Below are 27,421 nucleotides of genomic sequence, written 5' to 3'. Positions count from 1 at the left end.
TTCTGAAAACTATGGAGCATATTCCCATGCCTGAAGTGCTCAGGAGTCTATCATTAACGGTAGCTAAGAACTAAAGAACTAGATCGACATCATATCTGATTTACAAACTACTTATGCTATTAACACTAAAAACAGGATCAAATGCACCCATTTGAGAAGTGCTACATGTGACTGTCGTCACGGGACTGTGGGAAACTGGATGTAGTACAGAGCCTGCTTGCACAGGATCGGGTAAGTGCTGATTTTTTCCAATATGGCTCAGTTTTGAAAAGCCCTTTTTCAAAAATAATCACCAATGTTTTATACCCTTTTGGGGTATAAAAATTACTTTTTTCTTTTCCAATCAGCAAAACCGTGCCATAAAGTGAAAAAACAGTTCCTACCTGACCCTCTCTAGGCTGGCTCCATGCTCCAGTGGGGCTCTGTGGTGGTCGAGCCAGTACAGCAGACTCCACAGGGGGTTGTCACTCTGAGCAGGAGCCAGCAACCCATGACTTCGGGGGACCTGAAATGGAAAAAAAGAGTTGGGTTTAAAATCAGCAATACGCTGACTGCCTCTGCCATAGCTGTTTATGGCATTTGTCTTTATAGCTCATTCAAAACCCTGAATGCTATCAACTGTATATGGCTGTGATATGAGGTAGTAAGTGAAAGATACTATAATTAAGATAGTACATTATTATGTGTACTGCTCTACTTAGGAGTATAAAAATTTTATACAGTACTGTCTACCTCATCCTATGCTATCTGTAAATCATGACAGGCCACACTATCTAAATAAATCAGTAATTGGGAAACTGAGACATAAAGCAGCCAAATGACCTGTCCAAGCTAATCTAGTCATAGGAACAGGACAAGAACTCAACCAGTCTAGTACACAAGCAGTAATCTGATGAAGGCAAATTCATCTCTTTATGGTAAAAAAAAAAAAAAAAATCACTGAAAGCCCAGAAATAAGTTATGATGTATTTTCTAAAAGCCTAAGAAAAAATGCATTTTTGTTTTTAGCTTAAAAAAATATTTTAAAGTAATATATTCTGACTTTGAAAAATAAAATTATTAGAAGTTAGCTATGGTGGATCAATTTATGTCCACAATAAACAGACGATATTGTGCTTACTCATTAAGTTTAAGAACATATTTTGTTACTCAAATAAAAACTATCTCCCTGTTGAATTTCATAAATCTAATTCCTATTCTGTATTTTTATACTTTGTGTGTTCTGAAAAGACAAATTTTGCATTAAGTCTATTCATTTTTCCTCATATCCAAGATTTACTAAATGGACAAAATATATAGATTCTATTGGTTGTTCTTTGTAACAAACTATGCATGGTTTAACTTTATCTTATTTAATTACTAAATAGCGTTCCTATCACAAGTGAGGACAGAATAAAAGTGGAATTATGAAATGAACCCAGGACACGTCACAGATTAGACTTACTAGGGTCTCACATGAATGCTATGTTAAAAGCATATGATATAGAGGAAGTGAAGGGAGCAACATACACTGACTGTTAGCACTAAAGGACTCTACTACTGGCCATGTAGACAGTCTGAGGGGCCCCAATATGTGGTTTAGAAACAAAGTAAAGGTAACACGTTTCTCAACCTCAAAATGGGGCAAGGTGTCTACTGAACTTTAGCTTTTTTAAAGATTACCACAAATAGACTGATTACCAAAATACATACTATTTAATGAGAAGGATACTCAGAGTTGGTAAAATAGCATCTTATTTCACAGAGGCCACATAATCACTCTCAAGCTTTCTGGCTGTAAAAAAAAGAACCTGCTTCACTTTAAATTGGTAAGCTAGATATGAAAGGTTGAGTCTAAAAATATTTTTCTAATCTCTACAATGTACATTTCATTTCTTTCCTGCTAATGTAGACAGTTTTATATTTTATACTCAAACTCACTTTAATATTTGGTTTGTTACCTGCTAAATTTCAGTATTTTAAAAATATGTACATATGTAGGTGTATTTTAACTTCCTTATTTGGTTTTTATGTCGCATATTTTCCCTTTTGAAACACTTAAGCTAGAGTTTTATATATAGCACAAAATCATAGCAAAATGTCTTATTATTAAATGTCATGACTGTAATTTAACCAAATTCTCCAGTTAGTTTTAAGTATAGGAAAAAAATGGTCAGAGACATCTTTGCTTGGCTGATATTCCCTCTACTGAATTAAAAATCAGGTCCAGAATTTATTCCAATCACATCTATATTACAGTTACTTAAATCTATTTTATTTCACCATATTATATAATGTGCTTTTGTTATCAGCACATAAAACAGATATTTATAAAGTGGAGGTTGTTCAGTTCTACCAATATACAAACAAATTTCAAGCAATTAAATCAGAGTTCTCAAAGTAATTAATAAATACTCTAACTCCTCACTCCTTTGGGTGGCAAAACAAAGTAGTACATCAAAGTATCACAATTCCATTAGTATGAGAACTCAGACACACTCTAGTTCCTAAACAAAGATTTGTAGCACTTACTATGTAATACCTATAGAATAGGATATATAGTACCTAATATCCATATTGAAAGAATTAAACTGACAAATTATTTTATGCTATATCTTTCATTAATTCTATCAACAAATGTTTGTTGAGCATCATGAGCTTGCTGGCCATAAACAAACTAGGCCATTAAAATGCTCAAAGAAAAAGAGAGTGGCACCGATTATCACTGTCTTATAGAGTTTTATAGCATCAGAACAGGAACAAGAGACTGGGGGGTATTTCTGCTGCCCTATATATCAGAAAGTTGATTATGTATACAAGGAATAAGTAAGCAAATATTGAAAATTTTCAAATAATTACAGAAGAGGGTAACTGAGTCAGCATGCTGGTATGGCCAAACAACACTATAATTCTAAAATCTAGTATTACTAACATTCACAGGAATACTGGTTAATTTTCAAAGGAAAAACAAAAGAAGAAGAGAACGAGGGGCCAAAAGCATAGATATCATTTCAGCATATAAGAAATTTCAATAAAAATATCAAAGCAGGCTCTGAATTCACTAGATGATTAGAAAGTAGTTCATTAGCTATAAAAGTAATAAACATCTGCCCCCTCCCAGAAATAGGACAAATAAAATAATGGATTATTTTATATTGATCTCTCTGGCAAACACTGCTGCCAAAACGTGTCCCTTTAGCCATGGAATGATGAACACCACCATATGCAAGAAGGGGAAGGATAAGCTGCAAGCCCCATCAGCTCTTTTTGAAGGGGAAAAGGGAAGCATCTTGTTACACAGTAGCAGTGTTAAAAAACCAACTCGACCAGCTGCTTGAGGACACTTGACATTAATAACCTGAAGGCTGAGGGTGCTGTGAAGAGCCCTCCTGAGAAGACTGATCAGAAGTGGAAGGCTGTTGCTGGGTGCGCACAGCTAGTTCTTGCTGCCGCTGCTGCTCAGCCCTCTTAAGCCTCAGTTGCTGTAGGCGCTTGCGGAGCAAAGCTATCTCAGGCCCCCTTAAAAATTCTGACACAGATAGGGAAAGAAAGGTGAAAAGATAGCAATCAAATAGGAAACAGTAAGAATTTGATTACATATTAAAGAGAGAAGGATATAAATAAAAGACATGTCTCATGGAGGAATACTAAAAACAAATTACTTATAAAAAATGACTGATCATTAAGTTAGGAGATAAACTACACACACTGACATACTTGAACGCTTCTGTTGAACTATAATGAATTATACACATATAGTTCTCTAAGAATATTTAAGTAACAAAATAGAATGAAAATAAAGTCTTCCATGACAAAACATTTTAAAATGAATATTCCTTTCTTCACTAATTTCATCTTTTTCTAACAAAATCATAATAAGGAAAATTGAAAAATATCAGTTTTCTAATCTATACACAAATTACTAGCTTCAATCATATAATAATTAAAATTCAATTAAAATTAGGAAAAATTATGCATTTTTAAACAGTCTTGGAATTTATTAATGAAGAACTCTTTAAAAAGTCAAAGTTACACACTTTTCAGCTAAAATCTCTCCATGTTGGAATTGTCATTTACTTTTTTTAAGCTAAAAATATTTACATAATCCTTAATATTTTCTTAAAGCAACAGTCATAGATAAAAGTAGAAATACAACATAGAATTCTGCAGATATATTTGAGTGCCTACTATATAGGAGGAACTGTTTTTGGCTCTGGGAATAAAAAAAAATATTGAACAAAATAGTCCCTACTCATGTGGAGATTATGTTCTGAAAGGAAGAAAGACATCAGTGAAACACACACACACACATATGTAATATACATGTATGTGTTTGTGTCAAACAGGGACAACTGCTGTGAAGTAAACTGGACAGGCTGAGGTAAGGGGGACAGAGGTAGTGGAGGACGGGTTGCTCTTTTCTGTGTGGTCATTAAAGAAGGCTTCTCTCATAAGGTGATTTTTAACAAAGACCTCAAGGACTGAGGGAGTAAACCACACGGGTATCTGAAGGAAGTGTTCCAGGGAGAGAGAAGAGCAAGTGCAAACGCTCAGAGGAGGAAGTGTGTCTCGGGGTGGGATATATATTACAGGTAATGGCAGAAGAATTTGCTGATAGTTGAGATGTAGCATGGTCCCAGAGTTTTTGGCCCACGTGACAAGAAAAGTAAGAGCTGTTATTTATTGTGACAGGGGAAAGGGAAGAACAAGTAGTAGCAGAGGGAAGAGGAAAACTAACAGATATCCCAGGGGAGACCCTGAGTAGGGACTGAATATAACAGTCTAGAATTCACTAGTAAATTGGATATCACTGGTGATGTTACTTGAAGCCACCTAGAGTGTAAGTGATAATAAAGACGTCTAAGAACTGAACTCTGGGATACTCCAATATTTAACAGGAAGAAAAATCTCTGGGTAGAGTAAGAAGGAGAAGCCAGTGAGAAGATTGGAGGACTGAGTGAGCACAATCTGTAGGCTTGGACAGAAGTAAATCAGGAAGGATGGAGGGAGCAACTGTGTTGAAGGCTGCTGATACAACGAAAAAGATACTGAGAACTAATCACTGGCTTTTGCACCTTGGAAGTCATTGCTGACCTTGACAAGAGCTGTTTCCGCAGAAATCACAGGGGCCAAAATCCAACTGGTACAGGTTCGAGAGAAAGAGGAGGTAATGAAGTAGACTTGTTGCTAATAAGAACAGAGAAATTGGAAGACTGTTGGTGGGGAGGTTTGCTAGTTTTAGTTTGGGAGATAACACGTATATTTGTATGCTGATGGACAATGTTTAATTGAGGGAAGGAAAAAAGATGATTCATGAAATGAAGTGAGCAAATGCAAGAATGATGTCCTTAAGTAGACCAAAAGAGACGAGCTGCAGTGGGTAAGAGGATGAACTGTTGTTTCTGTTTTTTTTTTTTTTTAAAGATTTTATTTATTTATTTGAGAGAGAGAGAGAGAGAGTGAGATGACAAGCAGGGGGGAGGGGTAGAGGGAGAAGCAGACTCCCCACTGAGCAGGAAGCCTGATGAGGAACTTGATCCCAGGACGCTGGGATCATGACCTGAGCCGAAGGCAGACGCTTAACCAACTGAGCCACCCAGACGCCTGAGGAGGAATGGAACTGGTTTTAAGTAAAAACTTCATCCATTATAACCAAAGGCAAGGCAGAGATTCAACAGTTGCTGATTTGATGGTGGGGGATACAAGGAATTTTGTGTCTCTTGGTGACACTGGCAGCAAATTACACCAACTACCAAACAACTTTCAGCCTCGTTTACATAGATTATAAGGGTGCAAATTTGTTTTATTGTTTCACAAATCAATCAGGCCAGAGATACTAACATCTTGTTACCATGACCTCTACTTACAAAGAATTTTATTCGGTCACTCAATTGGCAGTTAAGATTTAGCAAACAATTCAAGTATCATCATAGTCTCTCAATGCTAGTTCTTTCTAGAAAATTCTCCAGTACCAAGCAGAACAGTATTCACTAACCAATAAATAGTGATGCTCAATGGCATAGTGCCTTCTTTTTAGGTATATACATACACCTTATCAATTGACAGCATAACAGCAATGCTTTTAGCAATATAAAATAAATGATTATTATGCACCCACAAAGTTTGTTATTTTACACTTCAAAAGAAATTACCATGAAGAGACTACATATATGTCAAATTTTGCTAAGAAAACAGAAAAATCACAGAAAATTCACCTGACTTTATTGTTGTTCCAAACCCTCACTCTTATGTTGCCAAATGTTTTATGGGAATAGAAGAGTATCCACCTAGACCCACCAGGTGATGTAGCATATAAATAGCAGGCTCTAATAAGTGCAAGCAGTGATGCTCTATAACTTAGAAAATCAAGATTTAGTTATGATAATGTCATGAACTATTTATTCAATGCTTCTAGTGCTTCTTAAAGAACAATTTGGTTTACTTTTAAGGCTGGTTGTATGTGGCTTTGTCTCCCCTGGGTTAAAACAAAAAATGAGGCTATGGAAAGAAGTCACCACACAGCTAACTAGGAAGGGCAAATATTAAATTAAAAATTCCAACCAGACTAAGCAGACTAAACAATCAGACTAAACAATGATACTGCTAGCAGTCTCAGACATTAAAGGCAGGTAAGATGCACACACATTACGTCCTTTTAAAAAATGTATAAACATATAATTTATAATGTGAATAAATACATTGAAAATTAGTTTTTGTTAACATGAATCAAAATGGACAGTGAATATATGACTACTTCGGGTTGAATTTTAAAAACAACAAAAAAACCCTCAACAACGTGTCAGGAATTGCTAACAGGAAATTTATACTTCCATCTCCTGAAACAACCTACCCTATACTTTTCTTCTGAAAGACTCCAGACTAATCTCCCTAATGACTCAACTACCACTGAAAGAGAACAATAAACTATAGTTGACCTAACAAAGGTCCACTCGGTTCTAACGTCATGTCCTGCCTCTCCAATACACAGGGTCTTTTGTCCTGGACACTGGATTATTTCTATATCTAATTTGGTGGTACTTTATCTGCCTGCTATGGATCTGTCCTCCAATCCCAACTTGCTTCTTGTCCAGGTGAACCTTGTGCATTTTTCTCTTAGTACTGTCACTCCTTTACTGACTTCCAAGTTCCTCCGGTCTCTTCTTTGGTCTCCCCGAAGTGACCATTAACCTAAAATTTCCACTTGTTTCTAATCTATGTATCGCCTCTACCTAGACTAAATAGACCCTGGCATCCTTTAAGGAACCTGTAATCCGGATATTTGGTCTTTGAAAGGTTTGCTTTGCTATGCTGTACACCAGAGTTCTTAGTTCCCAACAATTTTTCTACAGAAGTCAGTTTAGCTATAAAGATTCTGAAACGACCTACATAAATTTATAAATCTGGACAATTACTTGTAAATAAGCAGGAATTCACAGATGAGCCATATTGGATACTATCTTAAAGAAACTAAATGCTCATAGTCTGAATGGTCTATTTAATTAAAAACACATGGATCCCTTCGGTGACTCGTTTCTCAAGGTGAGACTCCAAAGTGAATTTTGTATGTGCTGATAATCCCATTCAATCCAAAGAAACCACCTTTTCTAATCATATTATTTTATCTAGATTAAAATAAAACCATTCTAAAAAGAGGAAATAAGTCATAAATCAATCCAAAATGAACAAAATAATTAAAAATTTTCTTCTGTTTTATTTTTTTAGTAAGCTCCATGCCCAACATAGGGCTCAAACTCATGACCCCAAGATCAAGAGTTGCATGCTCCACCAACTGAGCTAGCCAGGTGCCCCAAAATAATTACAAAATTTAGTAAGTGCTTTTCAGGAAGTAAACAGGGCTATCCACAAGAGAATACTATTTTAGTAAAGGAGGATGAATGTGGCTAGGGTAGTAAGGACACTCAAACTGAGACACAAAGGAAAAGGAGTTGGCTGAGATACACCAGGGGGAAGAGCTTCTCTGGTGCAGAGAACAGTACATACAAAGGCTCAGAGTCAGAAACAAAGAGGCACAAGAGAACTTGGCACATTCAAGGGAATAAAGGAAACTACTGCAGGTAGAGCATAAGGATCACTGGGAACTAAGAAAGTGCTATGAAGCGAGGTTAGAGAGGTGGGCAAAACCCAGGCCACATAGGCTCTTAGAGATCCACAGTAAAAAGTTCCAATTTTTTTTTGTAGTACTACTCCTAAATGCAATTAGAAGTCTTTGAGGGGTTTTAAACAGCAAAGTTAGACAATATGATTTAACACTGTAAAATACTCACCAGCCTGTTGCATGGAGAATAAATGATAAGGGAGCGAGAGTAGACTAGATGCAGGGAGATCAATTAGCAGGCAAGAAATGATGGTGAGATGGAAGAAGAATTTATTTTAGATGCAGAACCAACAGGACTTGCTGATGGACTGAGCGTGGGACATGAAGGAAAGCAAGGAATCAAGAATAACACATAGGCTGTTAAAATAAGCAAATGGGGCAGGTGGTTTTAAATTTACTAAAATATAAAACAGCCAAGACGGTTAGCAGATGGGAAGTATATGAGGCTAAATTAAGTTTTAGTTTGGACATGTTAAGCTTAAGATATCCAAAGATAACTAAAAAGAAGGGTCAAATGAGCAGCTGGACACAGGAGTCTGTAACTCAAAGTGGAAGATGAGATTGTTGACATACATTTGGAAATCTTCACCTTAGAGGAGCTATTAAAGCTATGTGAATTGATGCAATCTCCCAGGGATACAGAACAGAGAAAAGAGTGCAAACTAAGGAGTTCTACCAAAATAGTCAGAAGTAAATAGAACAAGAACTATCAACAGTGATTACTGAAAACCAGCTAGAGTTGGTAATAAGAATAAGTAGGCAAAGTAGTATCACAGATGCCAAGAAAGGAAGTGCTTCAAGAAAGGAGCATCAGACTATGTTAAATGCAAATGGATGAAAAAATCTAGTAAGATACTAACAGAAGTCACTGGTGACTTTGACCAAAAGCTTCAGTGGAAACAGAACTGAAAGGCAGACAGGAGTTGGTTGACAAAGAGATGGAAGGTGGTCAGAAAATGGAGATGGTATGTGAGCACCTCTTGTGAAGACTGATTATGAAAGGAGCAAAGACACAAGGCTGGGGGAGAGTGTGGGGTACTTAAAGGAAGTTTTTTTTTTAAGATTTTATTTACTTATTTGTCATAGAGAGAGAGAAAGAGAGAGAGAGCACGAGTGCACAAGCAGAGGGAGTGGCAGGCAGAGGGAGAATCAGACTCCCCACTGAGCAAGGATCTTGATGCGGGACTCGATCCCAGGACCCTGGGATCATGACTTGAGCCGAAGGCAGATGCTTAACCAACTGAGCCACCCAGGCGTCCCAAAGGGAGATTTTTTAAAGAAAGGAGGTAATAACAGAACATATTTGAGGCGGGAAAGGATCAATGCAGTAGAAAAGGCAATACTAATGATGCAGAGAAGCAAAGTCCCTGAGAATTTGGAAAGGGATGGCAATTGCACTGGCTAGCCTTTGACAGGAACAGACACACTTTTTCCCCAAATGTGTCTGTTTCTATCACGGATGTGAGAATGTCAGGAGATTCAAAAGCAGCAAAGTGAGTGCTTTCCCCTACACACACTGTGTGTGTGAAGGTTATCAGCTGGGGGGTGAGATGAGGGTAAAGGGGAGTGGGGAGTGGTAAAAGTTGGAGAGACAGGAAGGTGTTAAACACTTTTGTCTAGTTGTTGAGTAACAGTGTTGAAAGACTGCTCTGACACAGTGTTGAAAACCCAATGAAATGTGTGGTTGTGACTTTCTTCACGACTCAGTGACTGAGTTGCAGACTAAGAGAAGGCAAATAATTTGGTTCACAGATGGCATTTTGCCAGGCAAGTTTTCACATTTCCATCATCCCTTTCCTTCATCCCAGCAAAAGTGACAGAGGAAATACAAGGGACAAAAAGGAAACATTTACATAAAGAGGAATCCACAGCAGGGCAAGAAGCATACTTTTTCATTCTATCTCCATGCAAGGCAATAGAGGCACACCTCCAAGATACTGTGGTTTGGTTCCGCAGCACCACAATAAAGCGAATATCCAATAAGGCAGGTCAGATGAATTTTTTAGTTTCCTACTGTGTATAAAAGTTATGTTTACACTATTCTGTGATCTATTAAGTGTGCAATTGCATGCTGTCTAAAAAACAATATACATACCTCAATTTAAAAATACTTCATTGCTAAAAAAAAAAAAGCTAACCATCATCTGGGCTTTCAGTGAGTCATAATCTTTCTGCCGGTGGAGAGTCTTGCCTTGAAGTTTTTGGCAGCTGACCGATCAGGCTGCCGAAGGGTGGATGGCTGTGGCATCAACTGACTCTTTCACTAATGATTTCTCTGTAGCATGTGACATTATTTAATAGCATTTTACCCGCAGTAGAACTTTCAAAATTGGAGTCTATCTTCTCAAAACCCTGCCACTGCTTTATCAACTAAGCTTATGGAATATCCTAAATCCTTTGTTGTCATTTCAACAGTCCTCACAGCATCTTCACCAGGGGTAGATTCCATCTCAAGAAACACTTTCTTTGCTCATCCGTAAGAAGCAACTCCTCATCCGTTTAAGTTTGATCCTGAGATTGCGGCAATTCAGTCCTATCTTCAGGCTCCACTTCTCACGCTAGTGTTCTTGCTATTTCCACCCCATCTGCAGTTACTTCCTCCACTGAAGTCTTGAATCCCTCAAAGTCATCCACAAGGGTTGGAATCAACTTCTTCCAAACTCCTGTTAACGTTGATATTTTGACCTCTTCCCATGAATCATGAATATTCTTTTTTTTAAGTAGGCTCCACGCCCAGTGTGGGGCCCAATGTGGGGCTTGAACTCACAACCCTGAGATCAAGACCTGATCTGATATCAAGAGTCAGACACTTAACCGACTGAGCCATCCAGGTGCCCTGAATCATGAATATTCTTAATGTCATCTAGAATGGGGAATCCTTTCCAGAAGGTTTTCAATTTACTTTCCCAGATCCATCGAAGGAATCACTTTCTATGGCAGCTGTAGTCTTACAGAAGGTATTTCTTAAATAAGAAGGCTTGAAAGTCAAAATGACTCTTGACCCAAGGGCTGCAGAATGGATGTTGTGTCAGCAGGCATAAAAACATTAATCTTGTACATCTTCATCAGAGCTCTTGGGTAACCAGATACACTGTGAATGAGCAGGAATATTTTGAAAGGAATCCTTTTTCTGAGCAGTAGGTCTGAGCAGTAGGTCTTAACAGTGGACTTAATATTCAGTGAACCATGTTGTAAACAGACGTGTTGTCATCCAGGCTTTGTTGTTCCATTTCTAGAGCACAGGCAGAGCAGATTTAGCACAAATCTTAAGGGACCTAGGATTTTCAGAATGGGAAATGCTCGCTTCAAACTTTTCTACTGAAGCTTCCTAATCTCTCTGAGCCTTCACAAAGCTGAAGAGAGTGAGGGCCTTGCTCTGGATTAGGCTTTGGCTTAGGGAATGTTGTGGTGTTTTGATCTTCTATTCAGATCAGTAAAACTTTCTCCATATCAGAGATAAAGCTGTTTTGTTTATCATTCGTGTGTTCACTGGAGTAGCACTTTTGATTTTCCTTCAAGAATTTTCCTTTGCATTCACAAGTTGACTAGCTATTTGGCATAAAAGGCCTAGCTTTCTGCCTATCCAGGCTTTCAGCATGCCTTCCTCACTAAGCTTAATCATTTTTAGTTTTTTATTTAAAGTGAGAGATGTGTGACTTTTCCTTTCACTTGAACACATAGAGGCCATTTTAGGGTTACTAATTGGCCTAATTTCAATATTGTTATATCTCAGGGAATAGGGAGGCCCAAGAAAAGGGAGAGAGAAAGAGAACAGCCGTTCAGTAGAGCACTCAGAACATACATACATTTGCCGAACAAGTTCACTGTCTTATGTAGGTGGCATTTGTGATGCCCCAAATTAATGACAATAGTAACATCGAAGATCACTGATCACTGATCACCATAACAAATATGATAATAGTGAGGAGGTTTGAAATATTGTGAGAATTACCAAAATGTGACACAGACGTGAAGCGAGCAAACACTGTTGGAAAAATAGTGCCAATAGACTAGCTCAACACAGGGTTGCCACAAAGCTTCAATGCGTAAAAAACAGAATATACGCAAAACACAACTACAGCACAATAAAATGAGGTATGTTTGTAGTAAAAATCATGGCTCTAAGATGATACTCCCCCCCCACCACATGGACAATTCTTAGTATCCATAAACCTATCTGAACCTAGAAGTGCAGAAGAGATTGGAAAAACAAAACAAAACAGAAAAAACTCGTTAAGTCCTTATTGTTAAAATGTTGTACTCTGGGATAATGAAAGGCTTGTTGTCAAAACAATTCCAGGCATAATCTTTAGATATTACATCTAACATCAAATCATTTTCTTCAATACTGACCCTATCTTCGCAATATGGAAGTATTCTGATTTTCCATAGTGCAGTCAACCAAAATTCTTTCAACCGGTAGGGACCAGTTAAAAATACTTCCTTAACTTCTTTAAAAAAATTACAGGCAAAGGTGCCAAGTAATGATCAAGACAATGACTGCATGATCATCACAAATTTTTTTCTATTTTGATGATTCAAATGACTACTTAATACTTACATTAAATACTGAAAGGGATTTAGCAATCTGAAATGCAATATTAATTGTGTTAAATATCTGTAACAAAAAAGAAAAATGAAATTCCAAACTAAGTACTTTACTCAGAAATGTGTTTAAAAAACAACTGGAATTAGTTAGGATTCAGTGGAACATGAATATAAGCTAGGGAATCTTCTTGCTAAGTTTTCCCGATAACTTATAATTGATCAGAATCTTTAAGGATATTTCCAAGAATGTTATTACTTTAAAATTCTTTTTTTTTTTTTTTTTTTACCAATTTTACCTGCTTTGACAAACTTTGGACTGATTCTGTCCCTACTTCCCAAACACTCCGAAACATTTTACTTTCTCATAAGTTGAAATGCTATGTCAATTAGACAGTGGAAAACCTGACTTTAAAGCTCAGCTTTAGCTTATTATTACAGATAAACTGTGCACAAGTCTTAATAGTTACATAACTGACTCTGGCTTCTAGTCCATAAAAACTGAAATGAATTACCAAAAATGGGATATATGATAAAAGAATGCCTAATTTAAAACATCCTGTATTTGGTGATCTGATATCAGATTTCAGAGAAGCAAGAATAAAGTGACAGCTTGGCAGTTACGCTATTAGGAATTTTTTATAGGCTTTACCTTAGGCCTGCCAGCTGTATCTCTAGTTGCTAATATTTTTTATTATATGTCAAGCAAAATGCCTCTTTAGGAGAACCCAAAGAAAAATATGAATAAAATCTTAGTGGTTATTATAAATACGTGTACACACTTAAAATGCGAAGTAAATTATAGTCATATCTGCTGAAAATTACTGTTATAAATACTAGTACATTCCATAGTTGGGGAGGGGGGGAGTTGAACATAAGGAGTTTTAATATTGAGAGGAAAACAGTATTTTAACAGACTTTAGGAGTTGATTTTTTTCCCACTAATATCAAGTACCTTGTTTTAACAAGGACTTGTTAAAACAATTCTTTTTCATGGAAATATAGGAGAAATAAATCTTTTGGTAAATTGTATATGTTGTCAACAAGAGATGTTATCAAATCTACCACAAAGAATGTATTTAAAGTATTTCCTGATGTGAAGAAAAATAAAAAATATAAATACAGGAACTGATAATATAGGTACAACCAAGTGTCTAGAAAGACATTTTCGTCTATAATGGCTTATAAAAGTAATCTTTAAGTCAACTGCATGAAGCTATGTCAAAACACTATCTGCTGGTACCTTTTTTGTCTTTTTTAAAGACTTTTTAAAGATTTGTCTTAGGTAAACTGAAGATTCTGATATTTGTTAAATTCATGCAAGTTAGGCACACTTGAAGTTTGTGTTTAAGTTACATGTTCACATATTACATGTCATTTTAATTTATTCCAGCAAGAACAAGTTCATGTGATTTAGTATCTTTCAAACCAGCCCACAAAGAAGTATTCATTATCAGAAATCATCAGATGAACCACAGCCTATTGAAAGAGTAGCATCCTCACCAGACTGATGATGCGTATGGCGTCCAGATGCCTCCACAGACTGCCTTTGTTCATTGTCTGGAGAAGACAGCAAAGAAGTAGAATGAGGGCTTTCTGTAGAAGGGGATGTCGAATGAACCTGAGCTGACACTGCAGCGGACGTAGAAGGCTGAAGAGACTGTTCAGCTGAAGGATCTACTTCCATTGCACTTTCCCCCACTTCCAAATCGGTACTTGATGGGACCGCAGGAAGAGCAGACACATCTGACTGGCTCGTTCCACCTTCAAAAAACACATGTTAGTGCAAATTCAAAAACTAACTGCTTTCCAAAACCAGCTACTCTAAAGAGATATGTTCAAGAAATATATGTACACTTGTACATACATGTAACACACACAGAGAAACACGTAATTTCAGGATATCAAAAGCACCCAGTGGTGGTTTGATCCCTTTGAGCAAATAGGCTAACCAAAGGGGTAAAAATCTATCTACAGAACACTGTTGTTAATCAGTCTTTCAAGATCAATATGGTACCTTCATTTAGACAAAGCTAATAATAGGTTGTAAAATGCCTATATATAAATAACATCTAATCCCTTTAACTTGAAGATGATGATTCTGATTTAATGACTGGATAATCAGAGAATGGATTTTATTTATTTTTTTTTTGAGAGAGAGCATGCACAAGACCAGGGGTGGGAGGGCAAACGGAGAGAGAGAATCTTCAGTAGGCTCCACGGCAAGCAGAGAGCCCCACACAGGGCTCAGTCTCATGACCCTGAGATCATGACCTGAGCCAAAATCAAGAGTCAGATGCTTAACCGACTGAGCCACCCAGGGGCCCAGGAGAATCAATTTTATTGATATATTTCCATTCTATAACGTAATATCTTTGGTAAATACTTAAGAAAAATCTTATTGGGAAGAGTAAAGTTACAAATAGGTCAGAATTAGATTAAGTTCCTGATTCCTACTTCATTAGCAATAATGTCTTAACCACCAAACTAACATGATGCAGTCATGATTTAAAAAGGCTTGAGTGTCTACTATGTCTTATGCTAGGCTTTGTGCTATCTGCAAAGGAATAATTAGGAATAGTCCATAAACATTAACAATTTTCCCTCAAGTCTAGATGTTATTAAAAGAAAGATGGAATGGACTAATCTAGTTCATGTCTTGCAAAATACAACTATCAGAGAATATGAAGTTTTCTCTTTTAATCACCATGATTTAAATATTTCTTATTTTAAATTTAAGCACAAATTCAATAACTCTTAAGCAAATCCACAGTCCAAGGAATTTTTTTAAAAGTTAATTGAAATAAGGGGTTAATAAGAATCATTTATGGAAAAATTCAATATAATTTTTTATTTTGGGTTTTTGAAACAATTAGGAGTTAACTTTTATACTCCTCATTTTTGACAGATAAGTAACTTGCCCAAGACTCCAAAGCTAGAAAGTAGTGAACCAAGATATGAAAACAAGTCAGCTAACACTAGAAACAGCAATTAATAACCAATGCCTAAGTAACATAAAGGAGAAACTATTCCATTATATAAAACTTCTTATCTACAGAGTTTTATATATTTCCATTCTCAGAATGCATACAAAAATATATTGGGATATATAAGGGAAATATCAGACTTTCTTATTTTCTTGAGAAAAGCAAAGAATAAGGACTAGGTCTACTGGAACATGAAGGGACAAATTATACCCAATACCCTTGGTCCTCTACTGCTTCACACAATATAGTTAAGAACCTATGACTATTATAGATATAAAATGGTATAAATGGAATGACATAAATAAAACAAATGTCAATAAAACAGACTTTGCGAGCTTTTGGTTGACTTTAATTAATAAGAAAAATTACCTCTTGGCCGAGATCTTCCTCGTCCTCCATTGCTTTGTGCAACTTCACTTGCTTCTTCAAACCACCTTGATAACATGTCAGACATTCTCTGCATCAGTGACACATTGGGACTTTGCTCACCTATCACAATACAGGTCTTATCAGTGAATAGTAGTAAGTCAGGATCTTTCATTAACGTAAAAACCCAGATTCTGAGGCCTTTAAAATGAGAGCATTTAAAAAAAAAAAGAATCAAACTGCCTAAATAAATTCTATGAATGTATATAAATCTATTAGAGCTATCATCACATTTCATAGTAAATGTCTATGTAAGTGACTCTCCATTTGTATTTTGAGTTCCTTAAGAATAGGATTTACATCTCCTGTATCTTTGTCTATTCTTAGGTACCTCCACACCTCCCAACCCACATCTTTATTTCCACCAGTGCACAGCTAGGAAGGGCTCATGAATTGTAAACTGAACTGATTAAAAGAAAGGTTTGCCCTCTCACTTAAATTTCCTTAAACTCAATTTATTTTCACCACACTGTAAGCATATTCCATATATTTGAAATTAACAAAACCCAAAAGGTATTATATTTGTCTCTTCCCTCTACTCCTTTCCTCCTTCAAATACGAGTTTTCTCTTAAGGGAATCATCAAATTAAATATGACATCAAAACTGACAATTCTATTCTATAATCATATAATTTAAAATGCAAATCATTTGTTCTTGGATGTTCTGTGAAAATGGAATTTTACACTTTATTGCCTTTATATAATGTTGCTTTATATTTAAATATATATTATAAGATGATACCAAGGATAATATATTGGGGAATATGCTTTTGATCTTAAAAGAATTCACAAGTCATTAAAGTAAGATTTTGGCTACAGACCAACTATTAAAATACACACAGATCAATTCCATTTTAAAAGTGTACCATCTTAAAGCTCCCAAGGTAGTTTCTTATGCTTGTCAAAGGCACTTGATAAAAGAAAAAAAATTTTTTACCCATTATAAAACTCTTGGGTTGGAAATTGAAGAGTTTTTATTTCTCTTTATATCTAATAGGCAAAATTTAAGAAGTTTGATGATGTCCAGTGTTTTATATGGCAATGGGCATTCTCATGCTTCCAGTAGGAATGTAAAGTAGTGCATTCATTTTGGAGGGTAATTTGATAGCTAACAAATTTAAAATGCACTATCCAGTGAACCAGTCGTTCATTCCACTTTTAGGAATTTATCCTCAGATACACTTGCCCAAGCATGATAAGAATATGTACAAGGATATTTGTTTCAGCATCACTGATAATAGCCAAAAAAACAAAAAAACAAAAACAGAAACAAGTTAAAAGATTAATTTTTTAAATTTCATATTAGAAAAGGCTGACCAAAGTAGAGTTACCATCTCGTTCTCGTTCACTCTCAGGCCTCGCTCGGGGTCCAGTATCTGACCAATCACCACGAAGTCTCAAACGCTTCACTGGAGGCTGTCGTAACTAAAAGATGAAGAGAAAACTCATTTGCTCAAGTCTTAAAGCACAATTTAAGTCTAACAGATTCTTTCCATGCCCTTGCTTTCTTTATTGAGTATGCAAAAGATCCTAGGTCAAAATATGAAAGACAGCTCTTATAATGATGGTATCTATTGATGGTACAGCCTACCCTTAACATCTTCACCCTAAAGAGTTTGAATGTAACTTTGAAATCATGTATATGTGACTTCTAATCACTTTACAGCTGACAACAAGAAAGTTATTTAACCACAATGAGCTTGAGTTTTCTATTACGATGATACAGGTAGTCTAAAGTAAAGTACCTACATACCTGACAACAGGAATTATCACTATTTTATTATTATTGACAGTTTACTCTCTGGGTCCCCCTATCTACTGCAACCCTTCACTACTCACCTCAGGGTCTCTACTCTACCTCGTTTCCCTCATTCTTGGCTAATAACTCTTCCTCCTACTTCAGAGAAAATAAAGTCAGTCCTGCAGAAATGAAAGTAATTTCTTCAGCTGCATTCTACAAACTTACCAATAATCTACAACTTCTTAATTCCTTCCAACCTTTCTCAGAAGATATATCATTTATTTTGTTTAAGCTTAATCTCTCCACTGTGCTTTTTATTTTATTCCTTCAGTTACTCAAGCACCTTGCTTTGACAATTACTCTTTCCCATACATACATTCATTTCCTCTCTCATTTCTTCCTTACAATATGCTGAAGGTTCTTACCATTTTGAACAAACAAAACACCTCAATTTTATACTTCTATCCAGCTATACTCTTTTCCCACATTTTCTGAAGCTTTATTGTCAAGCTTCTTGAAAAGAAATCTATATTTAATCCACCTTTATCTACCATTCCTCCCTCAGTTTACTGTAGTCACCTTACCTTCCCATCTTTCCACCGAATTCATTCTCACCAATGTCACCAATGAGTGATCAATGGCTAAGTTCACTGATCAGTGATAAAATGATAATCAATTGCCAATTCAAATGGCACCTTTCACAACTTATTTCATTTGATGCCTACGGCACTTGACATGCTTGATCATTCTAAGTTTTATATTTTTAACATTTTTTATTAAGATAACACACATACCATAATATTCACCCTTTTGAAGTATGTAAGTCAGTGGTACATATGCACAAAACTGTGCAACCACTTGTACCACCACTAATTCCAGAACATTTTCATCACCTCAAAGAGAAATCCTATCACTGTGAGCAGCTGCTCCCCACTTCTCCTGCCACTCAGCTCCTGGTGACCACTAATCTACTTTCTATCTCTAGGGATATGCCCATTCTGGACATCTCACATAAATGGGATAATATGTGGCCCTCTCTACCTGGCTTATTTCACATGGCATAATATTGTCAAAGTTCATCCATGTTGCACCATGTATCAGTATTTCATTTCTTTTTATGGCTCAATAATACTCCATTATTTGGATATACCATATTTTGTTTATTCATTCATCAGTCTATGAGCACTGAGTTGTTTCCACTTTTTGGCTGTTGTGAATAATGCTGCTATGAACATATGTGCAAGCTTTTATGGGGACATATGTTTTCAGTTCTCTTCAGTATATATCTAGAAATGAAATTGCTGGATCATATGATAACTCTATGTTTAACTTTGGAGGGACTGCCAAACTGTTTTCCAAAGCAGCTGCACCATTTTACATTCCTACCAGCAATGTGTGAAAGCTCCAATTTCTCCACATCTTCATCAACACTGTTATTGACTTTTTTTATTTTAGCCAACCTAGTAAGTGCGAAGTGGCACCTCACTGTGGTTTCGATATATTTTGGTTACTAGATTCTAAATCATAAATCAAATATATGATATACAAACATTTTTTCCCATTGTGTGGATCACTCCCTTTATTTTTATTTTTAACATAACATTCATTGATTTTTTTTTCTGACAATTAAGCAGATTTTGACAGAAACTTGGTGACAGCTTAGCTGCAAATTTTGTTTTCTCCTGGAAACCATACTGAGCAACAAGATGGAAAAAAAAATCTCTACACCCTCAGCAAAGAACACAGAAAAAAAAACCCTTACAAATTCCCTAAGTATGTAAATATGGCTAGAAGCAACAAAGAAGAGCAAAATCTGCACAGGAAGCCACAAGTGTGACACGGAATGATCAGAAGATTAGAGAAAGCCTAGTGTGGCAGCTGTCCACAATCTTAGACAAACAATCATTTCCAGAAACAGAGGGCCTCCCTCTGTATGTGAAATATATTTAGAATAGAAAAGAGTCCTGCTCCATAGTTATGAGAGAGGAATTTTATATTATACAAGCAAAGAACTAGTTTTATAACCTCAGCAACTATTTCTGGAACAAGATCTTCAAATTAAAAACAGGCCCAAGTTTGAGTTTTTGAGACAGGCAAAATAACCTAGCCAAGAATACTGAAAATGCTACAAGCAGTAATTCAATCATTCAACAAAGACTTTTCTGAGCACCTTCTATGTATCAGGCACTACTCTAGGTACTGGGAAAAGATCAATGGATAAATCATGCAAAAACCCCAATGTCCCAGAGTTTATAAACTAGTGGAGTAGATGAACAATACATGATAAAAAAGTAAAATATACAAAGAAAGTGTTAAGTGTTATGGGAAAAAAAACTAAGAAGACAAAGAAGATGGGCAGTACCAGGGAGTTAAGGGCTGTGATTTTATTTATTTTTTTTAAAGATTTTATTTATTTATTTGACAGAGAGAGACATAGTGAGAGCAGGAACACAAGCAAAGGGAGTGGGAGAGGGAGAAGCAGGCTTCCCGCTGAGCAGGGAGCCCGATGTGGGGCTCGATCCCAGGACCCTGGGATCATGACCTGAGCTGAAGGCAGATGCTTAACGACTGAGCCACCCAGGTGCCCCAAGGGCTGTGATTTTAAACAGGGTGGTGAAGTAGGGCCTCGCTGAGAACATGACAAGGGCGAAGATCTAAAATAGGGAAGAGAAGATGAAATCCAGATATGTGGGAAGACCATTTCATATGCAGTAAATGCAAAAGCCATAAGGGAGAAGCATGTTCAGGCTGCCTGAATAAGTCAGTAGACGTGGCCAGAGCAGAGTACAGAAGTACTGAGAAAACAGTAGAAGTCACCAGAACCACATGATATAAGCTCTTGAATCCACTGTTGGGACCTTAGTTTTGCTTTGAGGAGATGGAGAGCCACTTGGGAGTGTTGATCAGAAGAGTAGCATAATTTGACTTGGTTTTAAAGGATCACTGGGCTGCTATGTAGCTAAAGGACTGTGGGGTCGGGGGGTGAAAGTAGGGGGACTGGTTAAAAGCTACCACAATAATCTAGGACAGAGAGTGAGGCCTTGGATCAGGGTAGTAGTGGTAGTCAGAATGGGAAGTAGTACTACAGATCTGGGATATGTATTTTTGGGACAAACCATGGGGACAGGAGAAAATGAGAGACTGGATTCAACAAAGTAGTCCAATAATGGAGTGGGGCAGGTGAGGAAAATGTCAAATAGATATTAGAGGAAAAGGAAGATAGCAAAGACAAAAAAAAAAAAAGGAATACAAAAATGAAGAAAAATGAGAAGTAAAAAAATTGAATAAGAAAAAATACTAAATAAGGGAAAAATGAAAGAAATTCTTAGAGGATTAAAAATTAAGAAAATATAAAAATATTTATTAAGAATTTGGAAAATATACAAATACCATTAAAACATAAAAAAATCATTATGTGAAACTTTGATTTATATCTTAAAATCCTGTTCAATCATTTCTTACATTTCTAATCAAAATACATTATTCCTTCCTTTGCTCTTATATAGAACATAACTCTTATATATAATTCTATTAAGTTTTACATATTCATTTATTTATATCTCTATTTCCACTAAACCATAAATTCCTGAGTGAGAGGCCATGTCTCTGTCACAGTCATCCTCGCGTTTCTTAAGTTTCTACAGGATCTAGTGTAAGTAGGTGCCCAATAAATATTTGGTGAGTTGAGTGTGTCTGAACACTACTGTCAAGGATTTAGCATAAAACACTGAAGAAAAGGTGGTAAGCTTAAGAAGGGGACAGACTACTAATTTCTTCTTCTATATACACCTGTGAATTGCTTGGTTTATTATACTAAGCATGATTTATTTTTATAATTTTAATCCATTTTCAGAATTATTTTTCTTAATTTAGTTAATTCAACAAAGAATACTAAGAAAACCATATTTAGGATATAACCAAGTGTTCATGACTCAGCCTCATTCACTCTGATGCAAACACATTTTGGCTAAGTATTCTATGGTATAAAAGTTGGTTGGCCCACTTAAAATGTTTCTGCATTTCCGACTTTCATTATGTAAGAGTCACAGAGCTGGACTGTAACTTCACTGGAGCACATATCTCAAGAGGAATTACACAACAGCAACAAAATGAAAGAGCAGATCTCATGTTTTCAGTAACACCAATAAACTCAAAATAGCTTTCATTAGCCAGCATACCCTTTTCTTTGTCAACATCCTAATTCACTTAAATACACTGGCACATTTAAAATTCCAAAAAAATATTTATAAAGTTATCCTGATTTTCCCCTAATTTTATAGCCATCTAAACATGCAATCATAAGAACTGGATATAGTTTTGGATATGACAGGAATTAGAAAATTGTTGTTCTTTATTAACTTTAAAATATGTTCACTAATAGGAGTTGGTCCAATACCAAAAAGTCACTAATAATTAATAAAGCAACAGTTAATTTCAAAAACATTTACAAGCCAAACAGTAGAGTGATTAAACATAAGACATTAAAAAAAAAAAGCCAAAGTGAAAAATATATTGGAGAAAGAAGCTAAATGGGTTAAAACAAATATTTTTCTATTGCTGCATACTTCAAGGATATATTATTTCTGGTTTTTGCCTTTATAAATAAGAAGATGGTTTGCTACTTTATTTTTTTATTTTTTTTATTTTTTTTTAGATTTTTTATTTTTTTATTTGAGAGAGAGAGAATGAGAGATAGAGAGCACGAGAGGGAGGAGGGTCAGAGGGAGAAGCAGACTCCCCGCCGAGCAAGGAGCCCAATGTGGGACTCGATCCCGGGACTCCAGGATCATGACCTGAGCCGAAGGCAGTCACCCAACCAAGCCACCCAGGCGCCCCTACTTTATTTTTTTAAATATTTTATTTTTAGGGCGCCTGGGTGGCTCAGATGGTTAAGCATCTGCCTTCGGCTCAGTCATGATCCCAGGTTCCTGGGATCGAGTCCCGCATCAGGTTCCCTGCTCAGTGCAAAGCCTGCTTCTCCCTCTGTCTCTGCCATTCCCTCTGCTTGTGCTCTTCTATCTCTCTGTCAAATAAATAAATAAAATTTTCAAAAAAAAAAAGATTTAAATATTTTATTTTTAAGTAATCTCTATACCTATACTATGTGGGACTTGAACCCACAACCCCAAGATCAAGAATCATATGCTCTACTGACTGAGCCTACAAGGCATCCCAATGGTTCACAATTTTAGAGTCACCTAATTTTCAATATATAATATATGTATATAGATCTATATATAATAGATATAAAATGCGATATATATACTTCAATAAGGCTAAATGTTTATGTTCACCAACAGGATTTTACCTATTACCATTTACTATTCATATGTGGACAGCAATTCCCTCCTCTCCCCATGATGTGTGTGTGTGTGTATATGTGTGTATTTGTGTGTGTATGTGTGTGTGTGTGTGTGTGTACTTTAACTTACCTTATTCTCACTTACTTATATGCATTTTGTAAAATGCACCTCGGGATGTAGGTTACTAGTTCTTAACTGTGACAGAGAAGCATGATCAGGAGAGAAGGGGATTGCTGTCCACATTTGAATAGTAAATGGCAACAGATAATACTCCTACTGGTGTATAAACATAAACATTTAGTCTCTTGGGAGTTTACACATCCCACTTTTTATTATTTTAATTGTTTTTTCTACAACTGGTAAAACTATTGATATTTCTTGCTTGCTGCTGTGCATCCATAAAGTTAAAGAAACATTTTGCTATTAAATATTTTCTCTTTAAAAATATTTCACAACACTTTTTTCTAGAGCCTTATCCTAAATTATTAGCCCCTGTTCTTTCATGTATATTCCATGTCCTTTTACAAAACCTGGACTATAAATACCTTGAAAATCAATTCTATTTTTTGAAGCCCCCTTCAGGCCCGGGGAGTCACTGAATTAATGTTTTCTGAACTGAATGAAGAATATGGTTTTGAGTCAACTTACCTCTTCTCTTCTTTCTTCTGCAGAAGGAGTTTTAAGTTCTCGTGCTGTATCATCTTTCGGGTCAAAAAGATATATGTAATCTGAAGAGTAACTAACAAGAATCTCTTGGCCGTCCTCACTGTAACACAGGGATGTCACCCTGCAGGACTTATTATTAAGATGAGAAGGGATGAAACGGGCAACCATTCCAGTAGTTCCTCGACCTGCATAATTCCCTAAATAAGAAAACAGGAAGTCGTATAAATTTTTTAAGAAAACCATTTTAAAAACTCTTAATCCGAATTATGAGATACGTCATTTAATGTAGCAATATAAAATCCAAACTATCATATTCTATTTCTAGAAGAGGCTGTTTTCTCAACAGTCTGATTTTATAACAAAATAATAAAGAATACAATATAATGGCTACATAGCTCCAAAAAAAATTTCCTGAGTGGCTGGAATTACGTAGATTATATAAATGTTTTACAGATTACATAAATGTTTTATTTGAAATAGGAGTTATTTAATCAATCAAAATGATTTGTGATTATAGTTACACTAAATCATCTTCCAAAAATTTCTGCCCAATGAAGATAATATAATTTTTATAATATAAATAGGTGAGTTTATATTTATTATTGGCATACTAGATAAAATAGTGCATTTTTCCTTTAAAATGATTTACGTTTTGCTTTAGGTTAAAAAAAATTTTTTTTAGTTTATTTATTTTTTCTTAGTAATCTCTATATTCAACGTGGGGCTCGAATTCATGACACTGAGATCAAGAGGTGCATACTCTTCTGACTGAGCCAGCCAGGCACCCTTATGTTTTCGAAAGATTTTTGATTGTCGTGAAATTCTCCTCTTATAAAATAAGAGTGGGGACAGTATTCCAACTTTAATTAATTTTGGCAGTCATCAATATAATATATTAGGGAGGGGTCCAATTGCCATTTTCTGCCCCTGGAGGTCTGGAATGCTAAATTCTAAGAGTCCCACAAAACTGTATAATATTGCACAAGGAGAGCTTGTCCTGTCCAAAATGTCAATTGTGTCCCATCTGTTGAAAAAGAATAATTTAGCTTATAATTTCATCTTATACTACTACTGTTTCCCCTAAAAGCACATATCCAAATCAGTAAGATTTCTCAATCATAGTTCCAAAAAACAAAACAATAAAACACCTAGTCTTCCTTTTTATTTTAATCTTTTTTTTCTTTTTAAGAGAGTATGCACATGAGTGAGGGGAGGGCAGAGGGAGAAGGAGAGAGAGAATCTCCATGCCCAGCATGAAGCCCAACTCAGGGCTCGATCTCATGACCCTGAGATCATGATGTGAACTGAAATCAAAAGCTGGATGATCAAATGATTGAGCCACCCAGGCACCCCCAACCTAGTCTTCCCATTTCAATAATCTATGTCCATTTTTACTGGACATAAATAGACACTGAGATTGACATTGTTAGTTTCTGGCCAAGTCCACTTTTATTTTTAGCAATATAAAACATGTGAAAATGTATAAATGTATGTATATTTGGTGGGTGTATGGGTATATAATCCTGGCCTTCCATTACTGAGAAAATGCTAATAAGCTGGCTTTAAATTGAATATTTCGGAGGTGGTTTCACCCCATAATGGATGGGGAGCAAATGAGGAGTTCAAGAGAGATTCAACTTCAGTGCTGCAACATCAGTAATAGTACTTAACTGGGCATAAACAAACGCTGTACATGAACATGTACCCAAGTCACTGTTCTTCCCTAACTTTCCTCTCTACCACAAAGAGAAATTAGGAAAGCCAAGTGTTGTGAGCTGATAGTGTCCCCCCACCCCGCCAAGTTCGTGTCCATCAGGAACTCAGAATGATTATGGAATATTAGGAAATAGGGTCTTTGCAGATGTACTGCAAAGATGTCATACTGCATTAGGGTGGGCCCTAGATCCAATATGACTGGTGTCCTAATAAGAAGAGAAAAATGTGGACTCAGATATACACAGGGGAGGATGGCATGTACATGTGGAAGCAGACAGTGAAAGGAAACATTTAAAAGCCAAAACTGGGGGTGCCTGAGTGGCTAAGTTGGTTGTGCATCTATCTGCCTTTGGCTCGGGCCCTGATCGCAAGGTCCTGGGATCGAGCCTTACGTTGAGCTCTCTGCTCAGCAGGGAGTCTACTTCTCCCTCTCACTCTCCCTCTGTGCTCTAATAAATAAATCTTTTTAAAAAATAACAATTAATCAATTAATTAATTAAAAGCCAAAACTGCCAGCAACCACCAGAAGCTAGGAGAGAAGCATGCAAGAGTCTTCCTGAGAGCTGCCAACAGAAAACCTGTAATACCCTGATTTTAGACATCTAACCCCCAGAAATGTGAGAATCAATTTCTGTTATCTTAAGCCACCCAATTTGTGGTAATTTGTTATGACAGCTCTAGGAAACTAATACATCAACTGTCACAACTTTTTAAAGTGATAAACTGCAAAAGTATCACCTTGATAGGGCCATAAAAACTTGGTAAAATGCTATTTTTATGTATGTATGCTACATGCCCAGCATGGAGTCCAACTCAGGGCTTGAACTCATGACCCTGAGATTAAGACCTGAGCTGAGATCAAGAGTCAGATGCTTGGGACACCTGGGTGGCTCAGTTGGTTAAGCGTTAGGCTTTGGATCAGGTCCTGCATCGGGCTCCTTGCTTGGTGGGGAGCCTGCTTCTCCCTCTGTCTGCTGCTCCCCCTGTTTGTGCTCTCTCTCTCTCTCTGACATAATAAAATAAAATCTTAAAAAAAAAAAAAGTCAGATGCTTAACTGATTGAGCCACCCAGGTGCCCTAGTAAAATGCTCTTTCTTATAATAATCCATACTGTTTAAATACTTACTGAATTTATTTTAAATATTTACTGAATTTTATGAAACTAATGAAATTTTTGAACTGCAAATATGTCATAAAGATTTATTCTTTGAACTGACAGAATCTTATATTTTCTCTAATATACAGCTTTTTACCTGTGGCTCTTGTGCCCAGCATTCGCCGATCATATATTCGTACTGAGCTATCTGAACAACCAACAGCAAGATAATATGGTATTGGTGGACAAATAGCTACAGATGTGGCAGCACGTCGGCAGTTAATTAAAATATCCTGTAAAAGATAAAACAACACCAGTTACACACAGCACTGCCATAGAGAGGTTACTCTAAAGGTTTAAAACATTGAAATATTTTAACATTTAAAACATTTTCCTTCTAATTAGAAGAAAATAACCTTTTGCAGAAATCCTAACTCAGTATGATAATGAGAAGGAAAAACAACATGGTTTTTTTTTAATTTATTTTTCAGATTTCTATCTGTGTTTCCAACAAATTCAGCTTCTGTGAGGCCAAAATAAATAAACTCAGTTAATAGTCCCCCTCGGCAGTTTATTCCTCTAAGGGAAATTCTTTTTTTCTTTACAGTTTGCTACACAACTTCAACACTGACTTCTAATACAATATTGTACATTTTCCTTATAAACCAACCAAAATAAAAAATACATATGGAAATATAAATTTAATTAGCAGTTGAAAAAACAATATTTGAGTAATGCAAATTGCATTTTGAAGAGAAAAAAAAAATCACTCCCAAATATAAGACTAAAACACTGAGTAATTACGTTAGATCAGCAAAATTTAATACAATCAAATTCACCCATAAT

At 36.1% G+C, this 27,421-nt stretch overlaps 1 protein-coding gene across 4 annotated transcripts in view; it reads right to left on the bottom strand.

Annotated features, from left to right (window-relative positions):
- Positions 1–27,421, bottom strand: part of DCAF6 (DDB1 and CUL4 associated factor 6) — a 100,691-nt gene that overhangs the window by 54,373 nt on the left and 18,897 nt on the right. For all 4 annotated transcript variants that reach the window (XM_073899964.1, XM_025877482.2, XM_073899966.1 and 1 more), the window contains exons 4-8: positions 26,733–26,868; positions 23,746–23,960; positions 17,385–17,478; positions 15,997–16,116; positions 14,144–14,404 (exon numbers count right to left, since the gene is read on the bottom strand). In XM_073899964.1, coding sequence (XP_073756065.1) covers positions 14,144–14,404; positions 15,997–16,116; positions 17,385–17,478; positions 23,746–23,960; positions 26,733–26,868 — 826 coding nt within the window. The remainder of the gene's footprint in view (positions 1–14,143; positions 14,405–15,996; positions 16,117–17,384; positions 17,479–23,745; positions 23,961–26,732; positions 26,869–27,421) is intronic.

Source organism: Callorhinus ursinus, unplaced genomic scaffold (assembly GCF_003265705.2).
Source record: "Callorhinus ursinus isolate GAN/ISIS: 27379988/994484 unplaced genomic scaffold, GSC_fseal_2.0 scaffold13, whole genome shotgun sequence".
In the NCBI taxonomy this organism is placed as follows: domain Eukaryota; kingdom Metazoa; phylum Chordata; class Mammalia; order Carnivora; family Otariidae; genus Callorhinus; species Callorhinus ursinus.
Note: the sequence above shows the minus strand (reverse complement) of the source record. Positions and strands in the feature narration are given on the sequence as shown.